This window comes from Ochotona princeps, chromosome 4 (assembly GCF_030435755.1).
Source record: "Ochotona princeps isolate mOchPri1 chromosome 4, mOchPri1.hap1, whole genome shotgun sequence".
Taxonomy (NCBI): domain Eukaryota; kingdom Metazoa; phylum Chordata; class Mammalia; order Lagomorpha; family Ochotonidae; genus Ochotona; species Ochotona princeps.
The window spans coordinates 92611719-92639253 of record NC_080835.1 but is presented as its reverse complement, the minus strand read 5'-3'; the positions used below and the strand labels follow the sequence as shown (position 1 = coordinate 92639253).

At 39.0% G+C, this 27535-nt stretch overlaps 1 protein-coding gene across 4 annotated transcripts in view; it reads right to left on the bottom strand.

Annotated features, from left to right (window-relative positions):
- The window catches only part of LOC101520095 (tubulin-specific chaperone cofactor E-like protein), a 162311-nt gene that overhangs the window by 90734 nt on the left and 44042 nt on the right, over positions 1-27535 (bottom strand). For 3 of the 4 annotated variants that reach the window (XM_004584987.4, XM_058664012.1, XM_058664011.1), the window contains exons 6-8: positions 26300-26426; positions 24141-24257; positions 277-637 (exon numbers count right to left, since the gene is read on the bottom strand). In XM_004584987.4, coding sequence (XP_004585044.1) covers positions 319-637; positions 24141-24257; positions 26300-26426 — 563 coding nt within the window. In that variant the 3' untranslated portion in view covers positions 277-318. Of the gene's footprint in view, positions 1-276; positions 638-24140; positions 24258-26299; positions 26427-27535 lie in introns of those variants that run through there. The other variant, XM_036493823.2, reaches the window with a different exon arrangement.

Genomic DNA, 27535 nt, shown 5'->3' with positions numbered 1-27535 from the left:
GAGGGACCGGCATACACCTCAAGGCATCTCTAGGGAGCACAGGAAGCACTCTTTCTTTGTCATCCTTCATGAGAGGGCACGTCACTCGACTGGAGATGCAGCCAATTCTGCTGGCTGTGCTGAAGAAACCTGTAGTAGAAAATACCAAATACGATCCCCTTCCCATTCTCGGGGTGGGGCTGGGGTCCGGAAACATAGAAAACCCCTCCCAAACCTAAACAACATGAAACAAAATCAATCTTCTAAAGAAAACCACATTGGAAAAAAATGCCCTGCAACAAGTCCTCATGTGCGGGTTTTTTACAAGGCCGATAGAGGTTATTTTGTTTTGGATTCCACATAAATCTTATCTCCATCTCTAATGCCGAAGGAATGCAGGGCCCGAGAGCTGTACTTCATTTCCTCTGGGCCAAAGGGCGCTTCATGGTCGAAGTAGTAGAGAAGCATGTTGCTCGTCGGTAATTGCACTAAAGTTTTTAATTGTTTCTTGAGTTCTGCAACTGTTTGGTCCAGGCGGATACTCATCTCTTCCACCTGATCATTAAAGTGGACTTCCACTTTTGCACTGCTCTGGGGTCTTAGGTCCACTTCTGCCAAAGGCTCCAACTTCCCATACTTTGTGATCAGTTCATGATACCTGGAAGGATAAAAACAACAGTGTCAACGTAAACTACTAGCAGGAGTGAAGGCTTTCTTTCTTCCAAACTGTAGATAAACTACACTGTTCTCAACATCCTTCTAATACTTAATTCTATCTAACATTATCCCTTCTATCTCTGTACGTATGTGTTGGATAACTGTTGTGGATGCTGGGAATTGATGTGCTTGCCCTGTTGAGGTCACAGTAAAGCTACATCCTTGTGGCCATAGTGCTTCTCCTGAAGACAGTGCACCATGCACGCTGTTAATCATCACATAACAGGTTAGAAACTAGACAAGTAGACACTACGAAGACAAAGAGTCTAATCTGTACAACTTTCTTGGATGTCATCAACAAGCGCAGATATTGGGGTTGGCACTGTGCGCATAGCAGGTGAAGCTGCCGTCTGTGATGCTGGTATCCCATGGTTCAAGCCCAGGCTGCTCTGCTTTCAATCTAGTTCCCTACTAATAGCTTTGGAAAAGCAGTGGAGGATGACCAAAGTTCTTGGGCCCTTGCACCCCTATGTAAGACCTGGAAGAACTGGCTTCTGACTTTGACCTGGCCCAGCCCTAGCTGTTACAGCCATTTGCGCAGTGAACCAATGGATAGTAGATCACTGCCTCTCTCCCTGTCTTTCAGATAAATAAATAGTATATATACATATATATTTACATTTAAAAATAGTTTTTATATAGTTCCATAGCCTTTGGGGAACCTATGTCCTTCCCCCTCTCCCCCACTGATTTCCCCTCTAAGTTTACAATGGACGTCCTTCATGAACAGTCACAAGTCCATCATGTGTTATTGAAGTGTTTCCCAAAAATATATATTTTCAAGATGGGCCGCTGTCTAAGCACACATTCCTTGGTAACAGATGGAAAGATACACTGGCAGATTCTGAGACCTGGAAAATCCATGACTTAGCAATAAAAGAATGCCAGTTTTGGTTGGCTAACAACTCCACCTTACTCTTTCTGTGAAGCATCATTCGAATATTCCAACCAAAAATTTATTATAAAAGTGTCAAGGATATCTCTTGAGGGGAAAAGGGAGACAAATAGGAAATATATGTTCCTTTATTGTGGAAGGAAGAAACAGCAAAATATATCAAGAGGAAAGATAATGGTGCTGGTGTTGAGGACCAGTGGGTTAAGCCCAAGCCTATGATGCCGGCATCTGATAACAGAGTACTGGTTTGGGTCTGGTGTGGAAGCCTAGTGGCTAAAGTCCTCGCCTTGAACATGCCTGGATCCCATATGGGCGCTGGTTCTAATCCCGGCAGCCCATCTTTTCATCCAGCTCCCTACTTGTGGGCCAGGAAACCAGCTGAGAACAGCCCAAAGCCTCGGGACCCTGCACCCATATGGGAGACCTGGAAGAGGCTCCTGGCTCCTGGCTTCAGATCAGTGCAGCTCTGGCTGTTGTGGCCACTTAGGGAGTGAATCATCGGGTGGAAGATCTTCCTCTTTGCCTCTTCTCCTCTCTATATATCTGACTTTGCAATAAAAACAAATTTTTTAAAAAGTACTGGTTTGCGTCCCGACTCCTCCACTTTAAATCCAGTTATCTGCACCTGGGACAGCAGTGAATGATGGTTTAATTGCCTGGGTTCTTATCACTCATGTGGGACATCCAACTGCAGTGCCAGGCTCCTGGTTTTCAGCTGGCCCAGCCCTGGCTTTCCAACTGGGGGAGGAGACCACTAGATGGAAGATCTTTTTCTATTGGTTCCCGGCTCTCCCTTTAAAAAAAATGAGGAAAGTGAATTATAGAGGTAAGAACAGAGCCTCACAGATCAGTTTTTTAATGTAAACAATGTTTTGTTTCCATTGCTGCTTTGGAGGTTCTTGTATCAATTCTTTTAAGATTTCTTTGTTTTTATTTGAAAGCAGAGTTACAGAGAAAAGAGCAACAGAGAGAGAGAGGGAGATGAATCTTCCATATGCTGGTGCACTTCCCAAATAACTACAGGGCCACAGCGGGTCCAGTCTGAAGTCAGGAGCCAGGAGCTTCCTCCAGGTCTCCCACTTGGGTGCAGAAGGGGATGAAAGCCTTGGGCCATCCTTTGTTGCTCTCCCAGGCCATTAACAGGGAGCTAGATCAGAACCAGAGCAGCCAGGACTTCATTCGGTGCCCATGCGGGATAACACTGCAGAGGCTTAGCCCGGTACACTATAGTGCTGGCCCATTGTAGACCAATTTTAATGAGGAAGTGAAGCAATTTTCTATACATCAGAGAGGGAAAAACAAACCAAAGAGACTTAAAATACTAGCATTATTATAACTAAGACACACTGAGGTTAATTAATATCAGAATACAATAGTCATATAAGATTATTCTCTAACCTCCCCCACTCCACTTTTGGCTTTCACTCATTTAAATCAATGTCACAATAAGGTTTGTAGGAACATTAAAGACATAATAAGCCATCTGTGCTTGGAAATGGAGGTAATCGTTTCCATTAAGTGGAGTAACAGGGTATGATAAAAATAGCTTCTGACTTCACAGTGCTGACTCTGTATTTCAATTAGCTGTATGACTTGGCAACACAATCCTTTTGGATCTCTCTTTCCTCATTAGTAAAATTAAGATAACTGGGTCCTACCTCTCATGTTTCCTAAGACAGTCATAACAATTAAGTAACAAATGAACATACACTTTGTAAATTCTAGGTTTAAATACAGATACAAATATTAACATTGTGTTCCTGCCACTCTTAACCCTACACTGAAAATGTTTATATATCTATTTTGATTTATTTGAACAGGAGAGAGAGAAAGAAAGTGGTCGTCCATCTACTAGTTCACTCTGCAAATGCCTGCAGCAGCAGGGAGGGGCTAAAACTTGGAATCTGGAATTCAAGCCAGGGTCTCCTACATGAGTGACAGGGACGTAAGAAACAGACCCATCATCACTGCAACCCTGGCTGTGAATCATCAGGAGCCTGGAAGCAGAAGTAGAGGCATGGTGCACACTCAGGCATACTATATGTGGGCATCCGGAGTGGCACCTTTACCTCTGTACCAAATTTCTACCCAGAGTTTCTATCATTAAAACACCCACAGACACTTAGGAAATACAAGATTGCAGACTGCACAGACGGAACTTCTTGGAAAAAATATTTCTATGCAGACACAGATTCTAAAATCTCTTGGGACTTCAAACAAAAATAATATTTTAAAAGGGGTTTTGAAAAATCAGCAGTGGCAACTAACAAGAGAGAGTATACCTTTATTGCCATAACCTTCTCAAAGGAATAAAAAAACTGTACTATGTAGATTAGCTAAGCAAGGATCCTAGTCCAACCCAAGAAACCATTACCAAGAAAGAAGTTGAGGCAAAAAATTATGAGCATATGATAAATAACTTCCAGTTACAGAAAAGCGGGCTGGGGGCGGGGGTGATATGGAGTCAGCTAAGTAGAGAAAAAAAAAAATTAGGGGGACAAGAAGATTCTGTGTCCCACTGCTGGAGCATCAGGATTTTAGTGAAGGCAAACATGATGAAACAAAGTAAATGGGAAAACATTAAAACAAACAACAAACAAAATTACAGCAGGACTTGAAAATTTCCCAAGATCCAAATTGAAAAGGTGAAAGGATTCCAACTCTAAGGGAATCCTTCACCTGCTCCATCTCCTAATGCATGCCTTCAAATATGTGGAACTAGAATGTGATGGTTTAACAAGATCTCAGGAAAGACAGCTGAACCCAGATGGTCAAAGGAGAGCTGAACTCAGAGTGAAAGATGTTTTCCCATAATGCTCTAGCTCTCCAGTTTGATCTGGGAGGAACAAAACAGCAGCAGGATCAAAGAGAGTTCCCTCATTCTATGCTTCAGCAAAGAGATGATCTAGAGAGAAGAGTCGACTTTTAAGCACAAGCAAAAAGATGTATTTTGGCACAGATCACAGCAAAAAAAAAAAAAAAAGGAAAGGAAAGGAATACATCAGCAAGAAAGAGGCACTGTCAGAGCTCCATTTGAAAGCAAATACAACTAATTGGAAAGGAAATGCCCCTCAAATAATCCAAGTCTACAAATTAATCAATAAGTACATGAATATTTAAAAGCAAGAGCTCAGAGACAATGATAAACAGAAGAATAAGATGAAAAGGGAGACAAAAGAGCTATCGAAACAAAATGAGCAACAACACAGCACTATTATTGGCCATATAAATAAATTAGAAAGGATGATCCAGGAATATTATACCCAGCCAAGTTTTATTCAGAAACGGACTTTAACAAGCAGAAATTTTGAGAAAAGAAAGAATTTGGGGACTAGAACATCAATCTATTACTTCATGGAAATAACCCAAAAAAACACTACTCAACAATGATATAAAAGAACTAGTAATAATCACTAAATCTATTTAAATACAAAAACAAAACTCAAAGTTAACAATTGTATTGTTAAGACTCATTTAAATTTGACACTATAGCCAACTCAATTTTCACAGAAATATTCATTTATATGTAAAATTAAAAGCCACAGACAGAAATCAGCCTACTTGTTTTCACTGGCAAGAATCTACAAAATAAAAGACCTATAAATTGGATAGTGTTAAGGTCCTGAAGTTGTCTAGAATCATTATGCTAGAGAGAATTCATTGCCATTCCCAAACATCTTCTCTTTGTATCTCATATAGCACAAAAGCTACCTGATTAAGCTAGCTAGAAACTGTCATCGTGACTCCTTTCTCTCCTATTTCTTCTTTCTACTTCTGTCAATCGATAGGCACATCCCACCAATTCTCCCAAGTATCTCATAAATCTATCTGTATCTATGTTGCCCACTCCTCCAGTACATTACAGCCACTATCATTGATAAATTGTATTGCTGCCACTTTCTGTGAACACATGAGCTTGATAAGTTCCTTTCACATCTGTTCTAGTTTCTTCATGACAGACCTCCTATACTGCAAAAACTGGAATGCTGAACACTACATTTCCCATTCTCCCTTGAAGATGAGATTTAACATCTGTCAATCAGAGCCAGCCCTGGGGAGAAAAGCAATGAATCTATCAGACAAGCTGAGGAAACAGTTTGGCTAGAGATTTTCCACCTTCTAAAGTGCAGTTCAAGCAGCACGTTCTCTGGAAGCAGTTTGATGATCACAAGATTGTAGTCAGTGTCGTGATCAGCACCAGGGACAGCAGCTGGCTGATTTTTTTTTTTTCCCCCTTGATTCTGGGTAGAGGTAGCAAGGATCTGAATAAACCAATTCTGTGGTACTATCTTGGTGTCAATTATAGGGAAGTGGCCTATGTCTCTTCCTCTAAGTCTTCCAAATATTTCTAAGAACATGATTTACTTTCGGAATTGTATCTCTTCTTCATTACAGCACCCATGACTTTCAGGGTAGCCTCAAGACAATCCTTGCCTATATTATAGCCAAAACAATGGTTCAAAAACCACAAATTTATTTACATCATTCTACTTAAAATCACAAAATACTCACCAGAACAAATCCCTTACATTTTTAACATGTTTGAGGCATGAATAATTTCAGCTCCCACATCTGGGAGGGCCTAATTTAATCACATGAGTATCAAAAGTGGAGAAATTTGTCCAGCTACTAGAAGATGCATGAGAAGGACTTGAAACCCAAGGACTTACTGAAGACAGACAGGTACATGAAAGTCTAAGGAGGGATAGGATTCTTTTTTTAAAAGATTTTTTTATTGCAAAGTCAGATATACAGAGAGGAGGAGAGACAAAGAGGAAGATCTTCCGTCCGATAATTCACTCCCCAGGTGACCGCAATGGCCAGTGCTGTGCCGATCCAAAGTCAGGAGCCCGGAACTTTCTCTAGGTCTCCCATATGGGTGCAGGGTCCCAAGGTGTTGGGCCGTCCTTGACTGTTTTCCCAGGCCACAAGCAGGAAGCTAAACGAGAAGTGGGGCTGCCGGGATTAGAACTGGCACGCAAATTGGGATTCCAGCATGTTCAAGGCGAAGACTTTAGCTGCTAGGCCACCACGTTGGACCCTAGGGATAAGATTCTGTCACCATACCAAATTAGCCTGCAAGATGAGGCTTTTCAACAGCCTCCACTAAGGAAAACAATCCCCTTGTCACCCTGATTTATGAGACCTTAAGTAGAGGACCCACCCAAGCCAAATTGTATCTAGATTTCTGGACAGATTTTTAGTACCTTATTATAATAGTAACAGGAAACTAATACATTGACTATCAAAGACCTTTCAAGGTCTGGGTCCTTCATAACCTTCCAATCTTATAATGTACTACATCTATGATCATTTCCTGCAATGTCATTTTGATATCTTTAAATCTTAACGTCACCATTTATTTGCTAATTTGCGGATAAAATAAGTAATGTATGGTGGTTAGACTTCGGAGGCAAGGTAGAAGAAATATTAGTGAAGAAAAAGTATTAGCGCTGTGATTCATTACACATACTGGATACATTCCTTAAAAAAACCTACATCAGTGAAAACCATGATTGCAAGACAATCTGTTTATTTTCACCTTTATTCTATTTCACTTTAGCAGGAAAAATGAGGAAACACAGAAATCATGATTTTATAAAATATCCAGTCCAGTCAATTTTAGGAATCAATTTCTTCCTACTTTCCAGATTGGATATTTTGTTCACTACTCAAAAGTCCATCAAAGCTGAACTATACTTGCATATTTTATATTATACGACCTTTTCCTAGCATCTGTTCAATGACTTCTTAAAGCTGTACTCTTAAGATCTAAATGGTTTCTGATGACTAAGTCTTCTTCAAAATGAATGATCTCAATTTATATTTTGTCTGTTAGCATCTTCATCTGACTATTAACAGCAAGTATGCTTCATTTATGAAGTGGGCAAAATGCCATAAGCCTACTTTGGAAGATGTTATCAATAAGGGTGTATTGCAATCATCAAATGCTAAAATTTAAGATGTGTTATATTTGTGTTCAGAAGTTCTCTCTTCCATTCCAACATGACCTTCCAGCAGAAAATGACCAATCACAAGCAAAGCGCAATTTACTACACAGCATAAAGGCCAGCATAACCACATGGGCAACTGGGAGTGAGTGATAAATGGAAACCAAATGCTCACTGCAACCTTGTGAAGAACACCACCCACAGGCAAACTGGTGCGCGATTTTCTTCCTCCCTATTAAATAAAAATACTCACTTGGAGAGAAAAGCTTGTTTCAAATCTAAGGGTTTTTGATTCATGAGCAGTTAGTAATCAGGCAGAGGTTGAAGGTGGCACTAAAGAAAGAAGAAATATAAATTGTGGCCCCTTCAGTGGATATGAACCATCCCTACTGCTGGTGCAAACATGCAAACCTTTACACAGGAAGGCCCTGGGCCCAGGAAGATCCACTACTGGAATGCATGACGGTGGCATGATGCTCAGGAATGTGGCATTCAGGGAGACATGGATCTTCCTGCTTACCCTCACTCTGGATTCACAAAATGGAGGAACATTTTTCACAACCACAATTCAGTTGCTAATCTAAAGAAGATTTGGCATACTATTTGAAAATGACTGTATGTCCCTGCCACTGTTGATAATAAGTCTCAAAGATGGATAGAGACAAAAATGTTAATTTATTCTTACCTGCAGAGGAGCTTTGTAAACTATCCTAATTCAAATACTATATGTTTTACATAATTTTAGTAAATTAGAAAACTAAACTATGTCTGGTATCAGAATTTGTGTTGTGTGTGTGGCAGAAGAATTTCATATTTGGACATTGTGTCCCAAATACACAGAAAAAGCAGCTCATGGACTATCTCAGAGAAAAACAAGAGGATTTTCACCTTACTCTGGTGCCTACACCACAACAGGTTCATAAATATCCTAAGAGTTCACTCTTATACTCTGTTCTCTTTTCTGTTTATGATCTACCATCCTGGAGTTGTCACTTAAGTCACAGCTGCTCCCCATTTACTTCTCTCAAGTGTTTGCAATTTGCTTTGCTTCTAAAATTGTTTATTCTCACCTTTCACACATAGCACAGCATCATAAACTGAACTGAACAGTTTTCCTATAGTTAGCTTCTTTAAATCAAAACCTAAGGTATGGAACTATATTTGTTTCACTTTACTATTGGTTAAAATCCAAATGTTGGCAAAACCACACCCAGAGAATGGGTTAGAATAATGGAGACTGGACTCGGCACAGTAGCCTAGTGACTGTATGTTTTTCATGTGCCGGATTCCATACAGGTGCCTGTTCATGTTCTGGCTGCTACATTTCCCATCCAGCTCCTGTTCATGCCCTGGGAAAGTGGTAGAGGACAGCACAAAGCTTTGGGACCCTGCACCCATGTGGGAGGCCCCGAAGAAGCTCTTGGCCGTAGGCTTTGGATTGGATTAGCTCTGGCTGTTGCAGCCATTGGAGAATGAACCAGCAGATAGATCTTTGTCATCCTCTCTGTAAATCTGGCTTTCTAATAAAAATAAATAAATCTTTTTTTTAAATGGAGCCTAATAACATGATAGAATACTATTCACTTAAATAAATGAATTCAGCACACATTTATAAATACAAAGAGGATTTTGGTCAAAATGGCTCCAAAAGCTCCCATTTTAGTGCACTTCTGCTCCAACTCACAGTAGCAATGAGCAAATATTAAAGGCTCAATTCCTAGAAGATACAGTGACTAATCAGCATGGGCCATAAGTTGAACAGAAATATAAATATCAGAACTGCATGCATAAGATCACTGGCTTCCAAATCCTGGGCAGAAATTCAAGTCCTATACAGCAAGGGAAATCCAATTTGTTCTATGGGAAAAAGCGGAACCTGAGCCACACTCAGTGCTTAAAGCACAGGTAAAGTTTAGGTAATGCGATAGAAGCTGGCCCAGGTACTTGGATTCCTGTGACCCACGTAGAGACTTCAGCGGAGTTCCTGGCTCCTGGCTTTGTCCTGGATCAACCCCAGCCATTGTAGCCACTTGGACAGTGAACCAGTAGACAGAAAATCAGTCTCTCTCTCTTTTTTTTTAAGAGAGAAAAAGGAAGTGTGAAAGATAACTGCCAGGAATTTAATCAAACCCTGTCTCTACACTCTCTTCGTAATTATTGTAAGGAAAGTTCTCCAAAATATACCATTAAGAAATGTTTCTGAGCCAAGAATCCAGGAAACAGTTAGAGGCAACTGCAAAACCATTAGACAGCAAGAGGTGAGCTCAAACAGGAAGACCTAGCAACTTAAATTGTATATCTAAAATAGCTGCACATACAGAGAAGATAATAAAGCAAACCCTAACAGAACAAAAACCAAAATAGATAAATCCAGAATCATACTTGGAGATAACAGTATTCTTCTCTCTGTCATTGATAAACCAAATAGAAAATTGTTGACTTGAAATACCTGAGTAACACTACCAATTTGATCTGACATTTATGAAACACAGCATTTAAATCAGAATACCCATTTTTTTCTAGTATACATGGGATTACTAATGATATCCTAAGGCTCAAAACATAATAAGTTTAAAAGAATTAAAACAATATAGAGCATGTTCTCGAATCAATGTGAAGTTGAACTAGAAATCACTAACAGCGATAACCAGAAAGTCATCAACTATTTGGAAAATAAATATACTTGTAAATAATTCATAAATAAAAGAGGAAGTTACAGGGAATTCAGAAAATATTCTGAACTCAAAGAAAAGTCAGGATATTGGAAAGTTTAGATAGAGTTAAAGTACTACTTGATGGGAAATTTATAGAATTAAATGCTTATGGCAGAAAACAAGAATGATCTTGAATAATGCAAGTTTAACAAACTAAAAAGGAATGAGAAATTGAACCTAAAGAAAAAACTCATAAAAATGAGCATAAATCAACTAAACAATATAATTCTTAAAAAGAGAGAATATATCAACAAAGCCTGAAGTTAATTCTTTAAAAAGATTAGTAAATTTGACAAATTTCTATTTCCAGACTGATCAAGAAAAGAATACATCAGAGAAACAAAAAAGGAGGGTAGCTATTCATTACAAACTTTATACACATTACAGGCTTAGGCTTCTAGTAAGTTAGTAATATGAATAACTTTATGCCTATTAGATCAAAATCTAAGATTAAATGAATACATTGTTTCAAAGATGCAAAATACTAAGACTCATTTAGAAAGAACTGGGCAATTCCTGTTATAATTATTACCTAAATTTACATTAGAACAGATGATTTCACTGAAAAATTCCACAAGGTATTTCAGAATAAAAAAGTACTAATCCTACACAAACTTTTTTAGAAAAGAGGAAGTAACATTCAGAAACTTGTTTCTAAAGTCAATGTAAGCTGCTATCCAAAAAACAGATGAAAATATTATAGGAAACTTAGAGATCATTATTCCTCATAGAAGTAGACACAAAAATCCTTAAAAAAATTATTCACAATCAAAATCACCTATATAAGATAAGAGTTCTATCTGGGTTGTATCTCAAGCTCCTAAGTCTCTGCAGCTGCCTCCTATGACACTCACGTCTCATATGGGCACCAGTTCAAGTCTTGGCTGCTCCATTTCTGATTCTGCTATCCGTTAATGTGCCTAGGAAAGCAGTAGAAGATGGCTCAAGTACCTGGCCCCTGTCATTTACCTGGAGACCTAGATGGAGTTCCAGGCTCCTGGATCTAGTTTGACCCAGCCCTGGCTGAGATGTGGCCATGTGGGGAGTGAACCAACAGATGGAAGATCTGTCCTTGTCTCTTTCAAATAAATACACAAATATAAATATATCTTTAAAAAATAAGGTTAAGATGATGGATTTTATGTATATTTCACTGTAATATTTTAAAATGCTTAAGATAGTAAATGTTATATACATCTTTAATTTTAAAAATCATGAACTAAGGGAATTAACACCGATTTTACAAAATCTTTTTCATACAACAGAAGAGGTAAAAATACCAACTTACTTTGTGGTATCAAAAGCACATGAAACAAATTATAAACCAATATTTCCCATGAACTTAACTACAAATACGTTCAACAAAATATCATCAAAGTAAATCCAACACTACATCAAAAAGAAACAAATATCCCAAATGGGATTTATTCTAGTTGTGCAAGGCTAGTCCAGCATTTGAAAATCAATGAATACAACTACCATATGAACAATCAAAAGAACACAATGTTTTCATTGACAAGAAAAAGCACTTGAAAAATCTAATGCCTCATGACAACATAAACTTTCAGCAAGGTATAAATAGCAAAGGATGACCTCAAATTGATAAAAACCATCTACAGAAAACCAGAAGCTAAAATTACACTAAGCTTTAAGAGACTGAATGTTTTTCCCTGAAATGAGTAGGAGGAAGAAAAAACAAGGATGTTTACTCTTACTCCTCTTATTCTACACAGTACTGAAAATTCTAGCCACCACAAAAAGGTAAGAAAAAGCATTTACACAGATGGGAAAACAGAAATGAAAGTGTCCATATTTTCAAATGACTTGAAATAGGTAATAATCCTAACAAAAAATGTTTAGGAATTGTAGGGGAAAAAAATTTAAACGTTAAAGGAGCAATCAAACAAGACCTAAATCAATGGTAAGTATGTCAATCTTCCCTGAACTGATCTATAGGTTTAACAAAATTCCTATCCAAAAACCTAACCAAGCTTTCTTACAGACAGATATAAGTTTACTTCAAACATTTTATAGAAAGGCAAAGCCCTAGAAAGAGCAAAAATATGAAATAAGAAACTAGGAGAATCATTCTGTGCAATATTAAATCTTACTATACAGCTTAAGTAATCAGAATATTATACAGGAGACTGACACACAGTTAAACAGAGCAAAAGAATCCAGAAACAGACACACGCAAATAAACTACAGGTTCTTTTTAATGTGCAAAAAGCAAAGCAATGTGGGAGAAGACTGTCTTTCTAACAGGGCAAGAGCAACTTAACAACTAATAATCAACACAAAATGGAATTTGGCCTAAACTTACATCTTACAAATAATTAACCCTAAGTGAATTATGAACTTAAATGTAAAAGATAAGACTATAAAACTTTTAGAAAAGAAACACAAAAATCTTTTAGATCTATGGCTAGGCAATAGGCTCTTGACATTAAAGTCACAATTTATAAAAGCAAAAAAAGCAATAAAGTAGACAGCAAGCTAAATATTGTTGCCTTACAAAAGGTCACATAAAGAGTAGGCAAGCCACAGAATAAGGGAGAGTGTTTGAAAGCCAATTTTCAACAAAGGACTAGTATCTGTACACAGAGCTCTCAAAACTCAGCAGTAAAGAACAATTTGATCAAAATATGGACGAAGAACATGCAGACATTTCTCTAAAGAGGCTGGTACAGATGGCAAATCAGCTCAAGAAAAGCTGCTCAATATCCTCAGTCACTGGGGAAACGGATCCAAAGCCCACAATGAGATGGCACACACCTATCACAACGACTACAGTCAGACACAGTGATGAGGCCAAATGTTGGCAATTATGTGAGAAACTAGAACACACATCCACAGCAAGGAAGAATATAAAATGCTACAGTTGTTTTGGAAAACTTTGGTAGTTTCTTATAAAACTAAACATGTAATTACCATATAACCAGCATTTACACTCCTGGGTGTATTTATCCTAGAGGAACAAATACCCATATTCACACAAAAAGCTGTACATGAATGGGAACAGATAATTGTATTCATAAAAACCCAAACTGGGATCAATGTAGATATCTTTCAGATGCCTTCTAGAAAGCTAAGCAACTATGGCTTGCTTGTTTATCGCATGCATATGCAATAGAACAGCCAGAATGAATACACACACAACACACAACAGTACAAATTAGAGAAATCTGAATAAGATCAAAGATCTTGGTGGTGATATTTTCACTACAGTGCTGCAAAATGTTACACAATTCTAGTGCGCATTTGGCTAAGTGGCTAAGACATTCTAATAAGATACTCAATTCCACACCAGAGTGCCTGGGCTTTTCTGGCTGTGGGTACAGATTCCAGTTTCCTGCTAACGCAGACTCTGAACGGCAGAGTCTACGGCAGACGTCTGGGAGGCAGGCGATTTGCGTAGTAGAGCAGGTGGAAGACCTGCACTGACTTTACCAATTCTGGCTTCCAGCTTCAGAGGTTCCCAGCCTTTGCCATGCCCTTCTCTCTCTCTCTCCTTCTGTTTCTCAAGTAAGCAAAGATCACAGCTGAGGAAAACCACATAAAGGGTACACTGGATCCCACTACATTATTTCTTACAACGACATATAAATTTGCAATTACCTCAATGATTTCAATTAAAAATAGACCATATGATATATAAGTCCATTTGTACAACACTTTGGAAGTCAAAACCCCCAAACAAAAAAAGAGATCAGTGGTTGATAGAGGGTGGGTGTCAGGGAGATGGGTCCCTAACCTTCTGCTGGGCTGGGAAAGTGGCAGAAGTCAGGCTCTGAGGTCCTTGGAATGACAAAGGCTGTGACCCAGAGGGAGAGCTAGCGTTTCAGAGGCTCTGCCTGTGCACAGTGCAGAATGCTCCTTTTGTGTCTCATCCGATTCCGAGCTGAATGTGAGGAGTGCTGTGTCACGGCCCTTGTCAGGGGATGATGGAGCCTGGCAGTATGGAGCACCCCAGGAGACTGGCATCCAGGTTAGGAATGTTCCCTCACAACAGCAGGTCCTCTGTCTGCAAGGACTATGAAGTAAGGGGCACAACACACTAGGATTTCTCCAGCCTTCATCACGATGGTGTCCAAGAATGGGCCACTGCCCTGCTCTCACAATGACACGGCGATACAATCAGCTCTCAGAAAAGCCATTAGTCCAGGCAGGGAAAAGACTTACACTCCACTGGTTAAAAAGTACTGACCACTAATGACAGTCAAGTAAGTATTGAAGGAATTCCTAATGTAATCTTTGACATCATAAAAAAAAAATGATTTTCCCAGGACACACTGTAGTGTAGAGATCCTCTAGGACAAACAGGAAGCAAGGAACCCAAGGGAAAGAAAAGCCTTTAAGAAAATCTGCCTCCTGGGGCCTAGCACGGTTGCCTAGTGGCTAAAGTCCGGGATCTCATGGGGGGCATCAGTTCTCATCCCAGCAACCATGCTTCCCATCCAGCTCCCTGCTCGTGGCCTGGGAAAGCACTGGAGGACAGCACAAAGCCTTGGGATCCTGCACCCATATGGGAGACCCGGAAGAGGCTCGGGGCTCCTGGCTTCAGATTGGCGCAGCTTTGGCTGTTGCAGCCTCTTTGGGAGTGGATCAGCAGATGGAGGATCTTCCTATCTGCCTCTCCTCTCTGTATATCTGACTTTTACATGGAAAACAAAATAAATCTTAAAAAGAAAAAGAAAACCTGCTTCCAGCTTCAACACTCTCTGACAAAAGCAAAGCATTTCCTTCTTCCAACAATTCCCTGGATCTGTGTCCCTTATTCATGGATGAAAAAAGAGACATTCTAAAACATGAGAAGTTTCCTTACCCCTCACTAACCACAAAACAAAATCACTGAGCGTCAAAGGATATACAATGTTTCTTTAAAAAAAAAGTTGCATCATTTTTCTGTTTTTCTCCTTAAGAGTAAACAAAGGAGGACTGTGTATTAGGTACTAAAGGTAATTGGATCTCCTGGAGGAAATGGAGAGAGAAAACAAATAAAGGAAAAACTAATAAATACAGGCAACATTAGCTAGGCATCTCATAAAAGGCAAAAATATTAAACATGAATGTGTTAACATGCACCAGAGCCTTAGTTAATGGAGCTTTCTGTCGAAATAATATTTATACACCCCGAAAGAAGTTTGGGCTACAAATACCAGAAAACAACTTCCCAACACATTTTCAGAGAACTACTTCAAATTCCATAGTGAAAGTCAGTACTAATGCATGTACCTCTGTAAAAACACATGATGTCGCAAACTCCTATTTTGCTTACCCAATGTCTTCATTATTAGCTAGGTGGGTATCTTGCAGCTTCTTTTTCTAACTACAAACCAAGATCTGCCCTTGTGACTTCCCCACCTGAAACCTCTCACTGATTTGCCTCTGTCTCAGGACAAAGCTCTTCTACCCTCCGTGTGTCAACCCATGTCTCTAAAAGCCTGCCCTGGCTCCTTCCTTTCTCCCCGTGTCTTGCCTGTCTCCAGTTCCAGCAAGCTGCTGCAGTTTATAGCAGGGACAGTAGTGCACATATCAGACACATTTTGTACCTCTAGACATTAATGTCCCATGCTAGTCACAGCTATCTGAAACAGTTTCCCTTCATCTTCACCAGGTTAACTCATTAATTTTCTAGTAAAGCAGCATCTTGTAGCAGGCTGAACTCTTTCTCTTTTGTGCTCCCATAACATGATGCAAATATTCAATCATCTCACTGAACTGTCTGGCTAGGGAGATAGCAAAGGCACAGAACAGAAAAGGTGCCGCCTTCCACAGAGCTCATGCACAGTGCAGAGAGACAGAAAAGGTACAAGAAATGTAGGCCAGGTGTTGATAAGTGACAAGAAAAGTAAAAGTAGGTTAAGAGAACTTCAGCAGACAGAAGTGTGCTCTTTTAGATGCGAGAGGCAGAGTGAAGAGCAGCAGGCAGAATCAAGCAGGTAACTGGGCATATTCCAAACCTTGATTTCTTTGTTCCAGAAAAAAAAGGAAAAAGGAGGTGGCGGGGAAGACACAAAGGCTTGTGCTGGGAGTGTGCCCAGGCTTTCCCAGGACAAGGAAGGTGTTTCACTTCACTTTTTATATATGTATAAATTTGCATGCTTATTACCTGGCTGCTTTGTGGAGCACAGGCTACACAGGAGCAAGGGAAAAAGAACACAGGTAAGAGATGATGGCTTGGGGCCTGCATTGTCGCTTAGAGGAAAAAGCTGCTGTCTGCAATACTGGCATCCTATATGGGCACCAGCTCATTTCCCACTTGCTCTACTTCCAATTCCGCTCCCTGCTACTGTCCTAGGAAAAGTAGCTAAAGACGGCCCAAGTGTGTTTGGGTCACCATATCCATTTGAGAGACTTGGATGAACCTCCTAGTCCCTGGTTTTGGACTGGCTCAGCCCTAGCCATTTTGGAAGTGAATCAGCAGATGGAAAAATCTCTCTCTCTCTCTCTCTCTCTGTCTCTCTCTGTAGCAATGGCCTTCAAATAAACAAATCTGTAGAGACAGAAAAACAAAGAGAGAGTGCAGGATAATGGTGAAAGCTTAAACAAAAGTGAGTGGTAAGTGATGGTCACACTCTGTGAATATTTTTTAATGTAGGGCTTAAAGGAAGAGGAAACAAACAAACAAAACACCCTAGATGGGCTAAATGTGTGGAACAAAGAAATCAAGGTCAAATGACTCCAGGGTTTTTGCCCTGAGAAAATGGAAAGATGGAGGAAAGCTCTGCAGAGGAGCAGGCACCGTGGTGCAGGCCAGAGGGAGGGAGGGCACAGGTCATGCAGAGTGTCAAAATCACAAGTTCACTCTTAGGTGGAGATGCCAAGCAGGTGGTTGGAAATTCTAGTCTGGCATGGCATGTAGGAACGGATCAGAGCTAGAGATAAACATTTGGCAGTCATCAGAAAACAGAAGATATTGAAAGCCATGGACCGGCTAAAAATATGTTAGAGAGAGGTAAAGAAGGGGTGAGGTTCAAGGACTAAGTCCTGGGGTGACTTGATTTTCAGAGGTTGGGGACATGAGGAAGATCCAGCGGAGGAAACTGATCTCTGGCTTAGTCTAATGGCAAGCTTCTCGAGAGCAGACACTAGTGTTATTGTCTTTTTATCTCCTGCCTCTGGCCCAGTGCCTCTTGGTTCATAGGAGGTATTCAGTAAATAAATGAAACTGTCCTTTGAACTCCAACTAGAATCTAGAGTCATTTCCTAGAAGTTCTCCTGGTAATGCATGAGAATCCTGTAATTGAATTAGGACCAGCCTGGTCAGGACATCTTTCCAACCACCTGCAGCACACACTGAACTTATTTTGAAATACACACCTCTGCTACAGAACTCACTGGGAGACAAGCACAGATGAAAGCTTGAAAAGAAAGAGTCTATTGATGGGAAAGGTAAGAACTACGGCGTTCAGAGGCCAAGAATCAGAAAGCACATTTTTCATCTTCAGTTGTTTCACAAAGTAAATAAATATGACACACAGAACAGGCTGCTTAGTTTTTCGGTTTCCCATTATCATCATAAGCAGCTTATAGTGCAGAGGTGAACCGTCCAGCTCTGCCTCTCAGTAAAAGGCAATAAAAAGGATAATTGCGCACCTGTAAGACTTTTACAAGATAAATGTATAAAACATATGCATATGTCTCCCATTAGTTCCCTAATTTTACTCCTTTCATCATAAAAAATTCAAACGATTCCTGTAACTAAAGCTTGCATTTTGGTCTGGGATGAGGAAACACTACACATAAATCTTTGCATTATTCTGAGAGTCTTCTACTGCCAGAAGGAAGCAAGTGAATAATCCAACTGACTCGCAGAATAACTCCGCAGCCATAAAGAACATTCAGCCGATCCTAACTGCTCTTCATCAGTACCCTCAAAGGCATTCTGGGTCATTTTTGTAATCTCTAAGTTGGGTAGAGTTAACTCATGTTAACACCATACAGAAAAAGTAAAGAGGGAGGAAAAACTCAAGGAATCTAACTAAGAAAGGATTGTACAAGCTGAAACATAAAGCAAAACTAAAACAAAAAATACCTGGTCAAACAAAAGTTTTCTAAAAAAAAAAGAAATAGATACCTCATTCTTTAAGGAAACTAAAATTCAAATGTGACTCTATGAGGCAGTGAATTGTCTAGATGATCAGATTTTCACTATTTACCATGTACTGTGTCATTCAAGATTCACTGGCATTTTAGGGGAAAACTACACATACAAATTGCAACACAGGGATGAGTACAACATGAATACTCTGTTTATCACTATTCTTAATTTAGACCAATGCCATCAGCATGAATGCTATTATACTTCCTTTTAAAATGCCTAACACATTTCTTGGCACACAACAAAGGCTCAAAAAAAAGTATTTGCTGCTAATGGATAATTCTACTAAAGAACTGTAAGAAAAACCACTAGGGAACAGGTATTATGGTGGATAGATTTGTCAGTTCTGCCAGTCCAGCATCCACCAAAGGTAGGGAATATCTGGCCTGTGGGCCATGTAAACCCTGCAAAATCATGTGGTCTAGCTCTACTAGGACAACCACATTTTGGGACTCAAAATTCAATACATGTATATAGTAAGCTAATATTTAAATTGATAATTTTGTACAGCCCCTGGATGATACTTAAATATCCAAATGGCCCTTGGCAAAAAAAAAAAAAAATTCCCCAACTCTGGGAACCTAGTGGGAAAACCAAGACAGATGGGAAGAAAAACCATTTTTTCTATATAAAGTGAAAAAACGTAGATATTGTCTTCCTCTCCTCTCTGGAAGCTAGAAACTGGAAAGGTGACACAAACCTGACTAACTGTAACCGGAATCTGATATATTAAGGAGTCAAACAAAGACACAGAGAATCAGAGATTATAGAATCTATGGAAGAGGCAAGATTTCAAAGGCATAGCTATAAAGGTCTGAGAACCATGAAGTCCAGAGCCTAGCAGCTTATGAGGACTGCAATGACCAGCATTGAAAGTGCCCTACTTGTACAGTGACATACAAAATCGTGTTGTGTCTTCCTGCCAATTCTCTGGGTTTCATAGTGTATGCACTGACCTTTACTAAACTCTCACTCTCCTTTAGTTGCCCAAAGTTGATTTCTGGTAGACTAGGAAATTGGAACCAGGAAACAGATAACTGGACAGACCCTCAGATAATTCAGGAAAATTTTGCTTGTTTCTGGCCTAGAATGTTACATTAGTGTTCATGCAAAGAGTTTGCTAAGTCCTTAGCATCAGTAGCAGAACTACCACCTTTGAGCCTACAGAATGCTTTAGGTGATTGAAAGAGTAGTATCAAGAACAGAACATAAGAAGGGTTATTCTATGAGGTAGAGTTCTTGCTATCATGAAAGTGTAGATAACTGAAAAGAAAGAAACATAAAGGTCAAATCCCTATAAATTAGGCTCTAGTACTACTGAAACCCAGGTACTACTAAGAATGGGACCTTTCTCTTTTTTTCTTACAACAGAGATGAGGTAGTCATGAAACAAACACATGCCATTTAATGCTCTGGGTTGCTGAATTACAACTCAGTTATATTTACATTCACATTGAGACTATAATATGAAGGTTGCAACTTTGAAATGGAGGTGTATGGGAGAATCTGAGGAGTTGGGAGCACCCTGAATGCCTAGTTTCCTGCAGTCACCCCTTGCCACCTGGGGAACCCCTCCTCTATTGTTGAAGGACACTGTTCCTCTCTGACTTGAAGACAGTCAAATCTGCTTGCCTAAGAGAATTCCATTATGAGAGAAGCAAAGCAATTTCCCAGTTGTTTCTTTCTTGAACACACACATACTATTATAATAACATTACATAGAAGCAGTGTATGTGGGATTGATTACAAAACCATCAAATGAATAAGATTTCAGTCATTTATAAGGATAAACATACAGAAAATAAGTCCAGGAACAGATTCTAAGTGTGGTAAACCAAGGAAGGAAAGGCAATTTTAGATCCAGTTGACTCTGTTGACATAGGCACATTTATCAGAAATCTGAATTCAAAATCTATGCCTCAGTGGCTGAGAATGATTCTAAATGTTTGCCCAGCTGGCTGGCTGAAAATTGGACTCAGAGAAGACATATGCTCAAAGGAAGCTGAGATGCCATATATTTTGGGGAGATAATGTGGAAGGACACTTCAGGACAGAAATAATATCACCCATGTTATCCTTTCATCACATTCTCCATCTACAGACCCTAAAAGAACCCAAATCACCCCTCCTAGTATAAGATCAGGAAAATAATTAGCAAGTAGAGTTTTCCTGCACCTCTGAAAAACCATTTATTGGCAGAGTTGGGAAACACTGAAATCAGATTGCCCATTTTGATGTCAAAGATAGAAGAGGATAACTGAGACATTTAATGCCAAGTGGGAAAGTAGGCTTAATTCCATCAATAGGCAGAAAGACAAGAGGGTAACAGCCTGCATAAATGGCTTGCAGGTGCCAATCAAGGGTTTGAATAACTAGACAGCCTCTTAACCCTTTCAAGCAAAACACTAAACCATAGGCAGCACTGCCTTCTCTAAATGGTAACACAAATTAAATTAGTTGGTATGAGTCCTGAAGAACAAAAGTCATGCAAGTTATCCCTTGGTCAGAATAAATAGTTCTACAAAGTAAAGCTGGAAAGGAAGAGCTTGAGGTATCTATAATTATATTTATAGTCAATCTGCATAAGTATTCCCTCATATTCCTAAGCTCTCCTAGATAGAGAACCCAAAATGAAGTAGCCCCATTAGTATTACAATAATTATTTCAACTAGAAACTGAGACTGCCAACTATCTGGTATAATTTCTATACATCACAAAGCCAAAAGCACCCCTCAAAAGTCACAAGCAATGTGATTTTGAGTGTCAAGGGGGAAATATAATAGAGTAACAGAAAAACATTTGCTATCTACTGGTGTTACCCAGAAGAGCGGTTAAAAAAAAATCCAGGAATATGAAAAACACTACCAAAGATACAGATCTCACAAAAGCAGAAAACACATCCATTCCTGATCTCCAAACAGATAAAAAGCTATGCCCAAGAAAGCTATTTGAAGGAAAAGTTAGTTATAAGCAAATGAAAAGGGCAGACAATGTAAGAAGGAATACACAAATACCAATTATGGCCTCAAAAATCAGTGCAGAAAAATGACAGCATCAATTCATTTATATTATGTTCCTTATTGTGTCACAAACATTTATAAATTTTAATTATTAATCTTCTTTTTCTTTCTTGTCTGTTTTTCCCCATTATTTTCTAAAGACAATATTGAATGGTTAACTTTACAACTGGATCAATAGGTTTCAAAATGCATCAATAAAAGAAATGGACAGTACACAAAAATCTAAGACTTGAAGCCAGATGTAGCAATTTGTAAGACAGGGGTCATTATCTGGCTTCAGGAAGGATAACTATTTTTTCATTTACACAAAGGAATACATTACAGCAGGGAAGAATAATTTTCTAAAATATAGCCATGATTAAAGGTAGGCATAGATGCTGGAGTGCCCAAATGGCAGATTACAATGTATGTTGTTTTTGTTGAATTGCTTCTATTTGGAGGAAATTTCCAGATCAAGGAAACAATATTCTCCTTCTTACTATAAGAACCAGAATGGAGCAGACAATCCCTCGCCCTCTGTTCTGAGACAGAGTGTGAGCTTACGCCCTGGACATAGCCAACTGGGGAGCCTCATGCAGATTTTTGACTCTTGGGGACAAGGGAAGGTCAGTAAGAGGACCCAGTAGAATGTGAGCTCAAGGAGGAACATTGTGCCCTTTTATTAACTGTACTTAGAAAGGCATTAACCATGCAGTAATTACTTTAAAATATTTTTAAATGGAAAAGGAGGCCAGAATGAGAATCAAAGGTCCAATGACACTGTTGAAAATATCCAATGGGCAAGGCCAGAACTGTAATGTCTAGAGATGCCAATGCCAGAAATGAAATAACAAGTAGAATATGCGTTTACACCATGGTTGTCATTGTATCTCTTGATCCCTACATAATATTGGTGTCTCACACTGTCCAATGACTTAGCTTCTCTAGTGTCCTTGCAGTAAATTCCTCCCTTGAATGAAGCTTATCACAGTTGGCTTTTCAGAGCATTCAAGAATGCTGAGTAGGGGGCGGTGCTGTTGTACAGTGGGTAAAGACTCTGCCTGCAAATGGCTGGCATCCTAAATGGGCCCTGGTTTGAGTTCTGTTTATTCCACTTCCTGTTCAGTTCTCTGCTAATGTGTCTGGGAAAGCAGCAGAGGACGGCCAAGTACTTGCACTCCGCAGGACCTGAAGCAGCTCTTGGTTTCTGGCTTCGTTCTGGCCCAGCCCTGACTACTGCAGTCATTTGGAGAATGAACCAGTAGATACAAGCTTTTTCTCTCTCTTTCTCTAACTCTCATTCTCTCTCTGTGTCTGTGTGTTTGTGTGTGTGTGTTCAACTCTCCCTTCCAAATAAGTAAAATCAATCTGTACCAACTAGTGCAGATGCATAAATCCACACTAGGTAATTACATGATCAGGGACAGAAAACATTATCTTCTTGTAACAGACTGGAAGTGACGCAAATGATGATGCTAAACTTATGCCCAAAGTCAGAATGTTTACTTCTTTCATTAATACGTTAGATGCAACTACATGAAATTACAGATATTAGGCCATTTTTTACCTAAAAAATCTTATGTAGCTCAATCTGATATATTTGATTGTGTTAAAAGACATAGTACCTGTGTCTGAATGTTCTCAGCTAATATTTAAGTTTTCTCCAGGAGTTGCTGTGGTGGCTTACCAAGCTAATCTCATATGGGCACTGGTTGTGTCCTAGCCACTTCACTTCCGATCAAGCTCCCTGCTGATGCCCTGGAAAAGCAGGGGAGGATGGCCCAAGGCCTCAGCCCCTGCATTCACATGAAGAAGCTCCTGCATTCCATTCCGGACTGCCTCAGCTCTGGCCATGGCAACCAACTAACCATCTGGGCAGTGACCTAGAAATAGAAGATCTCTCTCTCTGTCTCTCTGTCTCTCTCTCTTTCTCTGTGTCTCTCTTTCTCTCTCTGTAACTCTTTCAGGTACAATAAATAAATCTTTTTAAAAAGTCACCTTCAACGACTTCAGTTAATTTTTCTGATTTGTTTAAATGCTTAGGCTTTATGCTCTGGTTGAGCATCCAGAGTGTCAACTCCCAGGCTCCTGTCTACATATGACAGAGAACTCTGCAAGGAAACAAGATATGTTCAGTAATAGTTAATTAGAATAATAGACATATGTAACCAGAAGCACCAAATAATTTGACATTCAGCCCTAACTTCATTCTATTTGTCTAAAACAAGAAGTGGTGTTATTTTTAAAATAATTAAAACACCTAGCAATCTGTTTTAGTGAGGTTTTTTTCTCTTCTTTATTTGCATATGTCATATACTTGCTACTTTCTTTCTACGTTAACAGGGTATTCAAGGTAGTACAGCCCAGTCCTGTTCTCATATTCATGAACCTACTGCACATGCGCCAACGTTTCCATACTGCAGAATTTAGTCCATCCTAAAACAGAGTATTAGTCAAGAGACCAATTTGGGGGACAGGTTTTTAAAATGTGCTCCCAGAGAAATGACTGAGGATATCAAGTGTGGAGTGGGGACTGGTAATCGGAATTAGTGAGATACTTTCTCAGTGATTTTTATTTTAAGAATTTTTACTAAAAGAAACAAACTGGAAAATGAGAGAAAGCAGGCTTGTATTTCTTCCTAAAAAAAAAAAACAACCTATTATCAGAGGCTTTGAAGAAGGATTCAATACAAATTATTAGATTTTTCTCCAAAGTAATAGTTTCTGCATCACTCAACACTCTCTGATGCGCTCACTCAGCTGAGAAGATTTTTTTTTTACCTGAATGGCACTTCTTCCTGTGGAACGTCCACATAGTAACGAATAAAAAATCTTTCAGAATCTTCTCGTTCACCATCCGTAACAACACTGCCATTGAGTTTGGAAACTGAAGGCAATCTGTAAGTCAAAACCAGCATGTACATTTTAACGTATTAAAAATATTTAGTCTCAGCAATAATAATTGGTCTGAGGAGCAGCTTTATTCTAAGTACATGTGACAGAGATCTGCTTATGTACAACTATTGACACAACCCAGTGTGGCAGAAAATAAAATGCCAAAAAGAAATCTGGTTTGATATTTTGATGTGAAACTGACCTTCATAATCACATTTCACCTTTCAAAATAAGGTTTTGCTTAGCAGGCTCAGCACAATGGTTCAGTGGCTAAAGCCCTCGCTTTGTACATGCTAGGATCCCATGTGGGTCCCAGTTTGTGTCCGGCAGCCTCACTTCCTATCCAGCTCCCTGCTTGTGGCCTGGGAAATCAGCAGAGGGTGGCCCAAAGCCTTAGGACCCTGTACCGACGTGGGCGACCAGGAGGAAGCTCCTGGCTCATGGCTTGAGATTGGAGTGAACCAGCGGATAGAAGGTCTTTCTCTCTGAACCGCCTTATCTCTGTAAATCTGCCTTTCCAATAAAAATAAATAAATCTTACAAAAAAATTCTACTTTGCTCTGCCCAACTTAAATACAGGCAACGCAAGCCCACGCCTAATTTTAAATTCTTCAACAGTCAGTTTTGTAAAGTTAAAACAGATGAAACTAATTTTAATAATTCCTTTGATTACCTTAATATATCCAGAATATAATCATTTTAACAGGTAATATTAAAACAATGAGCTGCTTATTATGTTCTTTTACTCAAAAGATATTTGAAACCCACTGTCGATTTCACACTAATAGAACATTTCAATTTAGACAAGACATATCTTAAGTGCTCAGAGCCATCAATGGCCAATGACTACAATGTTAAACAACACAGAACTAGACAGTAATTAGTACAATTTGGTTACAGTATTTATAAATTAATTGATTATATTTGAAAGGGATTTTGTAAATGAAATAAAATATTGCAAGATTTATTAACCTTTTTTTTAAAAAAAAAAAGATTTATTTACTTGAAAGAGTTATGGGTAGGGGGGAGAAACAAAGACATCTTCAGATCACTGGTTCACTCCCCAAATAGCTACAATGGTCAGAGCCGGGATGGTGTGGGACTCAAGGCCTTTGGCCATCCTCTGCTACTTTCCCAGGCTATCAATAGGCAGCTGATGAAGTGGAGCAGCTGAGACATGAAAGGCGCCTGTATTGGATGCTGGTGTCACAGGCAGAGGACCACGCTGACCCCGAGACTTATTACTCTTGAAAAACAAGTATGTTGGTATTTTTTTCTTCAATGAGATATTAATGTGTATGTAAGGATCAGTGAGGCGTTAGTTGGTCAGAAAGATCAATACCCTCCTTAAAGAACCACTCTTCTTCAGGGAAAAATAAAGCCTATACTGCTTCCTTCATCAAATTAGTATGTATAATACACAAACAGAACAAAGCCAAGCTCCATGTTCACTTACAAAAGAGCCACAATTTTACTTCTGCTAAAGGTTTATACTAAAATAAACGCTCTGAGAAATTCCAGGAACCTGTGGTGGCAGAGTCCAAGATATGAAGAGCCACAGAAGTCCAAGGATGGACACATCATGTTCAGGAGTCGGTCCACATCCAAGGCAACAGACACATTCTGTTCTCTTAGGTTTAACACTAAAGAAAGAGCCCAGTTTTCAGGTATTTTTACTTTACAAAGCCAGTGTGAGAGCAAAAAAAATAAGGACAACTGTAAATATTTCCATATGATGTACATTTGTGCTTCATGACCAAAGCAGGATTTCAAATATTATTCAAATATTCTGAGTGCCGAGTCGCATAAAAATAGAACAGATCTGTGAGAGAATTTTGTTTAGCCATCTTGCCAGGCAATTGTATTTCATGCATTCCTTATCCGTCTGCATCTCTTTTCATCCAGGATTTAGAATCTCAAAAGCAATTCCTCCAGCACACCCTGCTCAAAAGATGGATAAACTCACAGGGCCCTACTCCCCTTTTAGTAGTGCATTACCCTTTTAATGAAATAAAAAGCAAGCAGACAATGTCGGGACAACACACCTGGCTACCACCAGTTTCCTTCGTTCCTCAGTGGTATAAGGCTGCAGAAGAGGAATTCCTAACAGCCTTACTTCTTCAAGTTTGGGGAATGAATTTAGTTTGTCAATGTCTTCCCAGGACTGCAAACCTAATTTGAGAAAAAACAATATTAGTAGAGTAAATCAAGAAAAGCACACAAATCAGAAGGTAAATGAAGCAAAAAATTACTTCCATAATTTATGAGATGTTAAAATGATCGTAAATTAGAGCCTGCAGTTTTTTCTTCAGTGAAGGAAAGTGTAGAATATAATCAAATACCATAAGCCTGTTCCCATAGTTTTTCCCATCTATGTGACCCAGGTAGTCAAGGAAAGGGATCCATCTACTGGACTGCCTACCACGATGGCTTATAAGGAGGGTCACTGGTAGTTTCAAGAAAAAGGGTGTATGCCATGATTATTCAGTTTTAAAAAGTGATATGACCAACTCATATTACTCACATATAGACGCATAGAATGTAACTACTGATCAGAGTTGATACTGTCATACTCCGACTTTTATCTGACAACTCCTAAAATGGGACATAGCTAACAGAAAGTAAGTATTATTTCCATGTTTTCCTCATCTTGCTGATGGAAAAAATATCTAAAACTATAGCTGAAACAAAACAAAACAAAACAAAAATCTGATTCTCTGAATATAAGAACATACTGCATGTTAATATTTTTGTATCTGTAAATTCAAATAACATTTTCCATATAGTTGTGCTCAACTTCCTGGTCAGGTAGGAGTTCCAAAAAGGAGAAATATTCTGGTAGGAATGAAGCTGGTTCATCTTACAACATATAAAACACCTTAGAAAACACAGACCTCCTTTTCTATTTCCATCAACCTCTATCAAGGCCAAAGGCTGAGGAGCAACTTCTGAAAGCCTTAGCACTAAAACTATGTCCAGTCATAACCACGATCTTCCCTTAGAATGGTGTTTCCAGCTAGGAAAAGACTGAGAGACAGCAAGTTATCAAGTAAACAGCTTTCCTCAGTAAAAACTCATTTTTAAATCTTAATTCTACCTCTTATAACCTTTATGGTAAATTAGACTGATTTTAAGTTTTCTCAGTTGTAGATTTTTAACTGTGTAGTCATTCTAAGACATAGCTGAATGATAACACTAAAAGAATGAGAATAAAATCATACATTAGGAAAAAATAAATATTACATGCTTTCCCTAATATGTGATAACATACAGAGTGATAA